General features: G+C 36.3%; 1 protein-coding gene across 11 annotated transcripts in view; it reads right to left on the reverse strand.

Annotated features, from left to right (window-relative positions):
• Positions 1-290: 290 nt before the first annotated feature.
• The window catches only part of TRIP12 (thyroid hormone receptor interactor 12), an 80,840-nt gene continuing 68,399 nt past the window's right edge, over positions 291-12,731 (reverse strand). For 7 of the 11 annotated variants that reach the window (XM_074833767.1, XM_074833766.1, XM_074833765.1 and 4 more), the window contains 10 exons: positions 11,563-11,661; positions 10,913-11,027; positions 10,472-10,626; positions 9,794-9,958; positions 8,445-8,609; positions 4,855-4,968; positions 3,530-3,664; positions 2,960-3,054; positions 2,679-2,782; positions 291-1,671 (listed from right to left, as the gene is read on the reverse strand). In XM_074833767.1, coding sequence (XP_074689868.1) covers positions 1,475-1,671; positions 2,679-2,782; positions 2,960-3,054; positions 3,530-3,664; positions 4,855-4,968; positions 8,445-8,609; positions 9,794-9,958; positions 10,472-10,626; positions 10,913-11,027; positions 11,563-11,661 — 1,344 coding nt within the window. In that variant the 3' untranslated portion in view covers positions 291-1,474. The remainder of the gene's footprint in view (positions 1,672-2,678; positions 2,783-2,959; positions 3,055-3,529; positions 3,665-4,854; positions 4,969-8,444; positions 8,610-9,793; positions 9,959-10,471; positions 10,627-10,912; positions 11,028-11,562; positions 11,662-12,731) is intronic. The other 4 variants (XM_074833770.1, XM_074833769.1, XM_074833768.1 and 1 more) reach the window with 1 other exon arrangement.

Genomic DNA, 12,731 nt, shown 5'->3' on the forward strand with positions numbered 1-12,731 from the left:
TGAATTTTGATTTCTCAAAGTTGAATAAAAGTAATTAACTATCACATTTCCATAGAGATGAACTATATAGCAGGTACATCTCAGGAATATTTGTAATTGCCCGTTTTTTGAACCCATAGAAAGGAAAAAATTTCCCTCTAAGTTGGAGGTCTTAAAAGGTCTTGTTTTAGTAGTAAATCATCCACAAGTTGCAGGCTGTTAGCCAAGTAGATTTAGGATGATTTACTTGCATTACAGTAATTTACACAATTGAACTTTATGCATACAGTACAAAACTATAAACAAAAAGGTGAAGCAAACTTTTTTATTTATATTCAGGTAAAAACATTAACCTGATGAAGTAAATTATTGCAGATTTGAGAAATCAGCACATAAAACAGTTGGACAGAGCATTGCTTACAGGTGCTTTATCTGTGTCAAAAGACAAAGGCTGAACTGTTTGTTCCAAGCTAGCACTGGGGGAGAAAAAAAAAAGATAAAAGAAAAAGCTACAAAAGTAACCAGGAACTTAGATCAAGAACAAGAAAACTGTTTACTCAAACAGGGAATGAAACAACTAATTTATCTTTTAAAAAACTTTACATCAATTCGAAATGCTCTGGCCTTACCACAATACACACTGGCCAGCCCAAGCTGTTGGACTTCAACTACATGAAAGAAGTAATTCTTCCTCGCCTCTAATAAGAGGCTTTTGCTGCCTGCATCCTGTGTAAACAGCTCTAGAGCGTTGACTGGTAAAGACTGTCGCCATTATATCCTACCACTACAGTAAAACTATGCTATAAGGAAGGTTCTACCTAGTTACAAAGGCTGAATTATATTGACAATATATATTTGATTTCAGTAAAATTTAAATTATCTTAATCAGAGAAAGAGGCATGGAGCAGTTAAATGCCCATGCTAACCAAAACATAACAATTGTTGAATGTTGCACACAAAAAGAACCAAGTGAATTGCACATCAGACAATACATGAGGATGGGTAAAATTAGAGGCAGGTGAGGGTACACAGAACTAGTCTACTAAACTAGATTTGTCAAATACATGGTGTATTTTAATTTCTGTACTTATGTACAAAAGTTGTCTTTGGAGGAAAAACTTCAGACTTAGCTAGATGGATACACACAGCCCAGTATTAAACTGCACAGCGACATTTATTGTTCCAGCCTGGAAAAACATCCCTTTTTAAATTTCACACAGCAAAGCAAGTTAAAAACTTCACTCATCAAATAAATGATAATTTAAACAAGAACTTGCTAAAGAAACCTTGTCACAACAACTTTTAGGGCCTGATCACTTTAAGTCCATAGGGGCCTTTAATGAATATCAACCAAGTGTCTTTGTTTATAATCTGCAAGCCGTTTTTCTACAACAAGAAGGCGTAACACGTTTCCTTGACTCAGGTGATATATTTAGAAAAGAATCATGAGTTTCTCTTTTGCTGTAACAGGCAGACATCGCATTTTTCATTGTGATCAGGAAAGATGGAATGACTGCTGCCCTTCTCTCGCAGCTATCAAGAGTTTTTCACGCATTATCTCAATAGTTGAATAGTCCGGCAATTTGAGATAGTTCACACAAGTCATTACTGAGGGTAAGAAATCATCTGGATTCTCTGTAGACTCAAATGTCTTGCGTACAATTGTCAACGGAGGATTCAAACTTCGAAAGCCTATTAATGAGAATAAAGACATTCAGAATAAGGTTGTTCCTGAAAACCCACAGTTAACACTGCAGACATCTAACAGTGACAGAAGCATGCATTCGTAACTGACTACTTAATCTCCATTTTTAAAAGTTTAGAATACAGCTTTATAAGGCCATATAGCAACCTAAAATCATGTCTGCAGATTAGTTTCCCAAGATGAATTAAAAAAAAGAAATAAGCTAGATGCATCTACTTTTAATTCTGTGTTCCGTGTGTGTAAAAAAACTATTCCAATCACATTTTCTAAGATACTCAGAAATTATCTATGACTGTGGTACCTTATTTTTTTTTACTCCAGCTAAGGTTTTTATACTCCTAACCCTCACATGTGTCTGCACCATCTCTCCCCAAAAGAGCTCTAAACTATTGTTTTTTAAATCAATTATTTCCGCCAAACCCCAAAGACCGTAAGTAATGGAATAGATGCATAAATTCTGTTTTTACTTGCAAAAGTTCAGCTGAGAATATGGTAAAATGTGTGTTCGATAATGGTCCCTAGCAAAGACCGCAAATTTGTCAGTTTTCCTCACTGCTTCTCATCTAAATTCTGAAATTCAAAAGGGGGAGAAATTAAATTTTATCGCTATGCTAGTATTGTTTCCTTTCAAAAAAGAGGTTATTGTTTCCAGGTAGCAATGTTGTCATAACTTAATGCACCTCTAGCCAAGTAATAGAGTATTAAGGGTTTTGACTTTTCTTTAAATTTTGAACTATTTTTTGCCCTCTGACAGGTTATCTGGTAACACAAATTAAACCTGAAGAGAGTCAATTATGTGTCACATTAACAGAAAGTTTATGAGAATTCTACCTGAAGTGTACCCAGCCATTTCTGAAACTAGAAATGTCAAACAAGCATGAACCTCTAAAATACAGTTAGCTCATTTTTTCCTATACTGAAATAATCCACTTATTCTGAAATGCATTAATAATACTGATGTCATATATAGGAATATGTAATAAACAAAACCTACCTCCTACAGGCAGTCTGGGGCTACCCGTCACAAACTGGAGAAACAGTCTTTGCTGCTCACTATCAAAGCTACTGAGAATTTCAAAGAGATACTTCACTGCTCGACTACGGACGGAAAAAAAAGAATTATTTTGTTTATAGTTAAAATAATTGCATCAGATTTGTATTCAGTGCAGTATATTTTCTAGTAAATTTCATATAATTACTTTACCTTGAATAAAAGTGTATCAAGATTAAAGACATCTTCTGGTGCTAATATTTATTTTAACAAGACCGCATTACCTGTCATGCGTATAACCGTGATCTGGCCTACAACATTCCATTAAAGTCTTTGCATCCCAAGTGTCCGTTTTACTGCCGCACAAGAGCTGCTCCAACTATAAAATTAAAAAACAAGGAAGTAAGGTTCCCTCTTTAGAACTTGAGACAGAATGAGTACTCTCTATTCTGACTACTACTACAGCATTCCACTTTCTGGAATGGCTTGCTGCAAAACCACCTCAGTCACCCCAAGCAATCCTCCCGAATTATTTGAATGCAATAGCTTCATGCCAGTGACAGCCTCATTTGCTGAATCTGCCTTTGCATACAACCCACTACCACATGAGATATGAACGTATCTCTTAGAACAGAGACAGTTCTAATAAGCAATTTACACTGGAGAACGAAAAGTGCCTTAATGTTTTGGAAATCTCACAATTTTTAAAGAAATCTAAGGGAATGGGAAGAATAGTGTTTGCACTTGCTTTTTGGAACTCTTAAGCTCTTCTTTGAAAGAAAAAGAAAATCAATCACTGGAGATGGATCTGTCAGACAGCAGTTTTGTACTTCAATTATTTTGTTTGTTCTTACTATGCAGTTAGGCAAGCAGACATGACAGGCTACAGTCAAAACATTAAAGGCTTCTCCAGATGTCCTTCTAGGATACACGAGGAGTTGTAAAGCCCCAGTCTCAGTAAAACAAGATGTCTGACACACCTCGCTGTTCTGTTCATGAACAAGAAAAAGTTACAAGCTCTTTGTAATCGTTTATGAATGGTTTGTAAAAAGGTTCAAATGGCTGGATAGCTATCAGCAACAGAACATGAGATCACACACATATATTCCATTCAAGGAAGAGATAACACTACTCCTATGGCTTAATTTTTATCAACCATATTAGTAGATTAACAATCTGTATTTCAACATTTCCAAGCAGAAGCAAGCATCAAACCACTCCAAACAATGACAAGACAGAAGAACAGCATCACACATACCACAAAGCGGAGAAGTTTGGGTAAAGCACTGGAGAAACTAGAGTAATCTGGCATTTTTACTAGCCTTAAATTTGTTGCAGAAAAAAAGGTGCTGGTACTCTGAAAGTAGTACCAATGGAGAGACATGAAGAATCACTATAAGCAGTTACAGATCTCAGCTTTAAGAGACTCTTACATCGTAAAGCACCAAGAACGAGTAATGCAAAGGTTTAGCTAACACAGTGCTTCAGAGCATGCTTAACATTTCTTCATTAAGTCAAAGGTTTAAGTTTATGAAGGTAAACAAACCCTTTGGAGTACAGTCTTCAAATAAACTCCTTAAAGGCAGAGTAATAAAACATTCTCTTTTCTAATCCAGATACCCATAATTGTGTCTCAATTCAGTCCACTCAAGAGTGTAAGAGTTTTACAAGGAAACTGAATATGGTAGGTGGTGAGAACAAGGCAAGACCAACCATTGTTATTCTTTACCCCCTTCATCTGAATCTCCTCTTACTGTCTAAAGCTTTGTTAAAGAGCTGACAATTTTTTTTTTAATAGAACATACAGGTACCATCCATATCTATATCTACAGCTATTAAGAGGTACTGCAATACAAGGAATTAATTGAAGTACCCATACCAGTATAGAGAGCCTGCATATATAAATTTAAGCACTTCTCAGAAAAGCTGGATACACTCAGTTTTAAAGAAAATGGAGCTGTTCATAACAAAAGCATCAGATAAATGACCACTGAACATAGAAATCTTTCACATTTAAGTATACAATTTAAAGGACATTAAGTTTTACTAACATGCATCAGAAATGTAATGTCATCAGACTGTCAGAAATGCACTGCATCCAGTGCACACCTAGGTTCAGACTGCCTGTACTATATAGCTATAAGGTTACAAAAGCATCAGCAAAAACACGTTTACCAACCTCCTCAGGATAGAAGTACTGAAGATGACTGAGGGGGAAGACCGATTCAAATCCATCTCTGAATGAGTCAAACTGTCTGGCAACACCTTCATTTAGTGCCCAGAAAATAACCAACTGCAGGGAAGAGAAAAAAATTTAAGAAAATAAGAAGGAAAAGTGAAAGTCATTTGAACAAAGGAAGTGTCAAATGATCACTACTGTACAAAAGACTACAGCTGCAGAAAAAAACCTCTACAGAAGCCTAGCCATATGCTCACTGTAGTTGTGGCAGAGTTTGAACTTTGATTCACGGAGCTTCTCTACAGCATTACCTCATTCTGCCTTAATTCATAAACTCATAACACTGCATGTGTGCAAGCGCAGTGTTGCTGCAATGCAACAGACACAGAATTTGTTGGGTTTCTCTTTATAACATTCTCATATGGTCTGTCATTGCAAATTAGCAAAAGTCATTTGGAGTTCAAACAACCCCATATTTAGAATACCCTAAGCATGCAAGTCATGCAGAATGTCTTTATTTTTTATAAAACAAGGTTAATAGATCAAATTCAGATTTGCTGGATAAACTGAACCTATGTAACGAAATATTTTAAAACAAACCTAAGTATTTATTAGATATTTTTAGAAGCCTAGCTTAGATGTTCTCTCTGTACGCTCACATCCATTTAGATTTCAGCAACTGAAACAGAAATCCTTAGAGCATCATTGGCCGTATTATATTAGTTTCCCCAATGGAAACATATGGATCCTTTTCTAACATACAGCAAAAAGACTAAAGTTACTTTTTTAAACTATATTAAGGAGCTTAACACTATAAGAATACATGGAAAAAAAAGAAATAATATCATGTTACTGGGATTTGGTTAAGAACTGCAAGGCAAAAGACAGTAGTCTAGGCTTTTGGTGGGGGGTGTGGGGGCAGGGGTTTTTTTTTTTGTTTTATATCTGCAGTTACCCCTCGGGACTAAATTCACCTTCCAAAGTGGATAGCACATACTGAAACAATAAGCACTAGGGGGAAGGAAGGGGACATGACACAAACAAGACCAAAATTCTTTTAAATCTCCTACAGCCAGTATTTCTCCAATAAATTAAGAAATAAATTATATACAGCAGATTGCATGCCAAGTTCAGATTCCTTTGTCAGTTAGTGCTACTGATGATTACACTTGCCTTGGATACCTTCAACTCCAGCAGGAAGTGAAGGCTGCTTGTAAGAGATGTGCTGTCAACACACAGCTACTAGTTTTTAAATGTGTTAAAAGCTCTGACCTCGAATGCCAAGAAAAGCATCTGACTATGATTAAAAACCTCACTGATACTGCTGGACTCCTGAAACAAGTATTTAATCCTGTCCCAATAATTGAAGAGTTACTTGTTCCAGAAAGCACTCAGATATGAAAGCCTATTAGGATGTGTTGATAAGCTTTCCTACACAAGAGTCAAGCATTGAGTTTCAGGTAAGATACACATCCCTACTTTCAGACACCAGGTTGTAACTGTATGACCAGGAGTGTGTGGCAAAATTAAGCTGCACTGTATTCTTGTGGATTCAAAGAGAAGATCAAATGGCTAGGCAAAAAACTGCACTCCAGAAACTTTTTGTCCACAAATCCTGAACAACTTGGCCTCTTTATAGTACAGCAGAGAAGGAAAGAAGGGGAAAAAAAAAAAAAGAGAGAGAATAAAGTCTTTCACTACACTGATAGCTGAAATAGTTCCACTTTCTGATAAAGGCAGCCCCTGTGGGAACTGTCCTTCAGGGAGAAAAGGGAGGTGGAGGGTGGAATGACATAACTGCAGGAGAGGCTAACAGTAGGATATTCTAGCTTTATAAACTACTTTTAATGGTAACCACACACAAGATTTTAATGAAAATGACATTTTCAAGAGCAGGGCAGCTGACCCACAGGGAGCTGTTACAGGCTAGCTGATAAATTAAATATACTGTTTCTAAATTACAACTCATCATACTTGTGATACAGAGGACACTAGTTTTCTCTCTGAAATCTTTTCTATTTCCTTGACATCAGGTACATAATGCTAATTACTGGGATCTAATTGAAGTCTCCTCTATAACGCAGGAATAAAGACAAGCACAGGTATCCTTTACAGAAAATAGACCCAAAAGTTGTTCAGAAGGAAACAGAGAGCAACCTTTCTGTGGTGATCTGCTTTCCCTTTACAGTGCCAGAGGCCTGCAACAGGACAACTACAGAACATCCAAGATGTCTGCAAGCCTTTCTCAGCATATCAGATACCTGATACACGTTACCTAGAAGACTGCAAACTGTACAAAAATTAGACCTGAAAGCAATCTTTCTCAGCTTTCCTCAGTAAACAGAGACTGCAAATGTTGTTTCTAACAAACTATGGTTGTTGGCATTGCCCATCTGTAAGTCTGCAAACAGCTTTATATCGAAATATGTTTAATTTTATAAGTGATTCCTGACTAGCAGAATTTGCTTTCAACAAATAAAGATATGAGAACTGGATATGTGCATAACAATTTGAATCTTGAAGATGAACAGCAACTGCTCAATATTCAGTTGTAAAGATTATGGAACAACTTCACAAAGTTCCCAGTTGATACCCAAGAGCTTGTATGTCCCTTACTGAATCACTTCTACCAAATCATCAGATATGTTTATCAGAGTTTGAAAATCTTAACAGTCCTCAGTGAAACTGGCAGCAGACTAACCTGTCAGAAAATGCATTCTTTAGGAATTGCTCCTTCATGATGCAATCAATCCTTCTTACCTCCCATCCAACTCATGACTTCACGTGACAATATTGCATTCTTTCCTGCCTTTCCTCATCTCTTTTCCAGGCTGTTTTAACCCATTCCCTTTAACACATTCTTATGCAGAAACAGTTTCCTACCTTTGTTCAGAAGTATCCTTGTGTTTTTCTAGGGTTTATGTCTCTTCTGACATAAGAATAAATCAATATGCAAGTGTACTGTCAATTTATTATGGCACTGTTTTGTTACCTGTTCCTCACCTTTTTTTTTTTTTAAATGGTTTGGTGTTGGTTGGTTGTGTGATTTTTTTGTGGTTTGGGGTTTCTTCTTTGCCTGGGTTTTGGTTTTTTTAAAGAAACACTACTGCTCTAGTTTTGACTCGCAACTGACCTGATGTTTTCTTAAGTTCGACTCCAAAAAATTTCACTATTATAGCAGTTTAAAACTCACTGAAGTGTGAGTAGCAGGTGCTAAGTCACTACTGCAAACTAATTCATTAGCATACTCTGCCATGGGAACTTGTTAAAAGATTCTAAAAGTTCACAGCTCAAATTACACCACTTACTACAACATACTTTATCCAAAAAAACTATACTTCTTGAGACTTCATTATGTATAAACCAGACTTTTTTGTACTATAAAAACTTTCAAGTCAGGTGCACTGACTAGGATTCAAAACAGTTTTTCTGTAGCAATAAACTAGTACAGAATAGAAGCAATCTGTAGGAAAATTACTGCTGTGACCAGTTCATGAGAATGAACTGAAAAATATGTGGAAGCATAACTACTTGGGAGCAAGGTGAGGAAGAATAAAGGAAATTTTAGTCCTAGCTTTGCTTTTACGTACTCTGAGATACTCCTCTAGATTGTGGATGGTGACTGGTGTATCTTTTCCCCCTTTTTTCAGTTCTATATTAGGAAATCCAGGAAGTGTGAAGTCCAGGCCTAGATCTTCCACTGAGCAGCCATTCATAGTCAGAGCCTCCAATGCATACTGTAGACTTTCTTTGGTCTAAAAAATTGGAAGTGAAAACCAGCAAGAACAATTATTTTACATTAACATCCAAAAGTTATGACTTCTAAAAGCAGTTAACTAAAAGTTTCTGTAAGAATATTACTATTAATACTGTTACAGTACTCTTTGCTTTCCTTCTATATTTTTCATAGATAACAGTTTCTGGTTTGTCTTGGTCTGCTATCTTAATGGATAAACTTGAAAGATCATAACAGTACACTTTTCTGTAGCAGTTTTAGAATTACTTTACCTTCTTGCATTACTATTTATTTAGAAGACACTACTGCAAAAGGAGGAGAAGGGTAATATACTAAGGCTCTTAAGCTATGTTTTCTCCTTAGAATAATTAATGACATTCATATTCAGCATGCATACTGACATTTTTCAGCTTTCATCCACCAGATTTCAGGTTTTCTAAACGCTTGTTGGGAAATTAAAACTGGTGATCAAGGAGAGACAGTGAGGTGAAGAGAAACAAAATCCCACAAGCTTGCAATAACTTCACTACTAACAAAGTAGATGTATTAAGAGTATAAATTAGGTTATTACCACCTACTGTCTATTAACATTGGACGCTAGAAAGAGCATGCATGCCAAAGACCTTTTATCACTACTCACAGCAGTGAACAGTATTATTTTCATCTAAGAGTGGATAACCTTGAAAAATTAAGACTAATTTCCATATGAAGACAGTTTACACCAGTTCTGCATACAGCTCTTCAGTGGGGAAGGAAAAAACCCACAAAAGGCACTTCTAAAAGCCTTGAAAATTTGACTAACTAACCAATAAAAAAAACCCAAGCCTTTTGAATGTTCAAAAATCAAGGATAGACTTTTTTTTTTCCCCCTGCTGTTAAAGTTGGTTAGTCTTTTCAAAGTGAACCAAAAAGAAAAGTTACCTTAGGCAAACATGTGGCAGTTTTAGCCATTTCTAGCCTATGTTTAATCACACATAAGAATCCCATAATAAATTTCTAATGTTAGAGTCTACATTACAAAGACCATGTTATAACTACTAGCTACTGATTTAATAACAGTAAAACTACTCCTTTTATTACAATGAAGTCATTATTAGTATTACTATGAGTATTATGCACTATCATACACTCTTAATTACAGCTACTTCATAAAATCCAAACGTGTGAAGATGCGTTCTTCCATTCTTAGGGTTACTTTCCCACCTGTGTTTTGTCCTGTTCAAGTCTTTTCTTTTGTCTTACAATATCTTCAAGGTGATATATTGATTTGGCTACTACTGGATCAATACTGAACAAGTCATGTGATGTCAAGGAAGTTTCCTGTCGTAGCATCCATTTATAAAAAGGAAGTCCAAGAGGAAGGTCCACCTGGAAATTAAAACTTAGTTTAGTATTGAACTGCCTTCCAAAACTGTATCTTTTGCTATTTTCTCTCTTGTATTCTAGACCTAGAATACTATTTACTAACTCATAGTTCCGGCACACACCAAAACACTATGTCTGAGTGGTTTTACCTGAGAAATTTAGTCAAGAACTCACAACCGACTGATCTAATGTATATGCACTAGGCAACCAGCAAGCTAGCAGCTGGTATAATAATGAGCCCAAAATGATCTTGAAAGAAGATTGGAGAGAGATTGCAACCCATGGCTGGCAAAGCTTTTCCTTTTTTCACTGTGGTCTCAATAGCCACTGTAAAAATCTTCAACATACACTACCCTTTCTCCCCTCAAAAGTTCACCTGCATCCCTTCTCGCCACCCCACTTGAACTGCAAGAGCTGAAAATAATTCCATGCAACTCAATGATATTTTTTCCCCAACAATCAGAACTAGAATTTCCATTTAACCCCTCAGAATCACATTTTCCATTTTATTCTCACCAGTCTAAAATCCATGATTGCCTTGGCCATTAGTTTTCCCAGAAAGCGGAACTTCATTTTAACTTTTGCAATGTGAGCTGGCTTGGCTGTTCTACCAAAAGGAAGTGCAAAAAGGCCTTGAAGGTTATGGATGTACTTTGTACCTTCCTGGCTTCCTGTTAAGAACAAAAGAAAAGTTTTAAAAGAAGTAGTGAGTTCAATACATACACTGCTAGTTTCATCCCAGAAGCAAGTTTGAAAGTGATTAACAGATAACCATAACCTAAAGCTTCTTATAAAATTAAAAAAGCCAAACCACAAAGATAATCACACACTACCATGAGGCATATTATCTGATCACAAACTGAGGTGCTTTTTCAAAGCCATTCACATAATTAAAGTCAATTTAGAATCAATTCAACATTAGATCAATATTGATAGTTCAGGTAATAAAACATTTACCTTTTGGATTGGCTAAAGTCACTTCTTCTCCCCTCCAAAGGCCTAAGTCTGCTCTCTGTAGTTCCTGAGATACAAGTGCATAGAACTCTAGCGTGGGGCCTAGGCCTGTGCCAACCTTCAGGGAGAGGGAGGGTGTGGGGAGAGGAGGGGGAATAAGATAAATGAATGAGTCAATTAGGTCAGTTTGAATATCAACATCTTTATTTATTCTGAGAAATATGGTATATTGTTGGCTATAAAGAAGACTGCATTGCAAAAAGCATCTAGAGAACCTAACTACGCCGATGCTTACAATAAGACTGAGACAGCTTGGAAAGAACACATATCGGAGGGCATAATAATGGAATAAAAGTATTAGCCACCTAATCTTTGTATTATAGAGGAAACGCACACAGCTGTTTGCTTTAGAGTTAGAAAAAAAATTGTGCTCTGCAGAATAAGACCAATTATGAAATTCAGTAGATCAGAAAGAGTTTCTCCTAGCAACTAAAAGTCACAACCAAGTGGATTAGGGATAGTTAATAGATAAAATTTTGTGGCACCAGCAATGGGAAGGACCAAGAGACTAAGTCATTCAAGGAAAATTGTAGCTTTTTTGTATTAATCTTCAGTAAAAAGGGGTTAAATTAGACTGCATTGATATTACTTACTTCATTCTCATACTGGATTTCCAACATGGCTCTTGAACTGCCTAGATCCTGCATCACAGATTCTGCCTGTTTCAACAGCTCATCTCTGTTCACAGTGCGCTACACATTAGAGAAGTTTTAAGTAGTGAAATTATGTCTGTAAGTCCCAGCTCCCAAGGCAGTTACAACAGGATAAAAATTAGTTATGAAAGTTTTTCCACCCCACGCTAATAGTTCCACAGTTCAACAATTTGTAAGCTTATAGTTTGATAAAATAATTCTTGTTTCTATATAAAAACTGACTACAATTAAAGAGTTTGATATAAAATGAAAAAACAATGCCTTACATTTGTATCAGTGTAACTAATAGGTACTACTCCTGCCAAGCATCTGGCAGTAGACTATAGCAGAGAAATGTTGTCATGTGATGTTACATACCTCAAACTAATATGTGGAGAAGCAAACACAAAATAAAGATGCCAAAATCCAGCAGCCTAAAGGAATAATCTTATACCCTGCCCTTACAGATTCTCTAGCAGAGAAAGCAGCAGGTTTCAAAAACAGAAAAAAAAACCCCACAACCCAAAACAAAACAAGTGCCCAACAACCAAAAAAACCCCAACAAACCACACACCAGGACTGGGATTCCTACATATCAGAAGCTACATTCTAGTTGAAGTAGATTCTTATGTCTCGTGTCTTTTTTTCTCCAGAGATATTCAAGACCATACAGATCTACAATATACAGCAGACCTTAAACTAAGGTAACATCTCTCCAGACTCAAGGCAGACACCCAAGACCCCTTCAATTGAAAACAGTCACAGCTTGGTTTTATTATGTTGTGACAAGAGATTTAATACTCTCCCAGAATACAAGAACATTTTTGTTTATTCAAGTAACACTTAAGGATCTAAATCTTATTGCTTGAATTCTTCTGAAATTCTCCATAAAGCAAAATAGATGTTTACAAGACAATATATGGAAATATCACTAGCGTAACCTAAACCTTAAAGTTTATTCTTGGAGTATAGTTTTAGAAGTTATGCGAAGACTCCAAAATTAAGCAGGATGTAAGAAAGCAGTGTAGCATACTCTAGCCCCTGCTGCCACCTCGTGGCAGATACCTAGAAGACGTTGTGCTTCCTACTCAGGGGCTTTTAAATGAATAAAAACAAACCTGCCCTTCATC

This window comes from Strix aluco, chromosome 9 (genome assembly GCF_031877795.1).
Source record: "Strix aluco isolate bStrAlu1 chromosome 9, bStrAlu1.hap1, whole genome shotgun sequence".
NCBI lineage: Eukaryota > Metazoa > Chordata > Aves > Strigiformes > Strigidae > Strix > Strix aluco.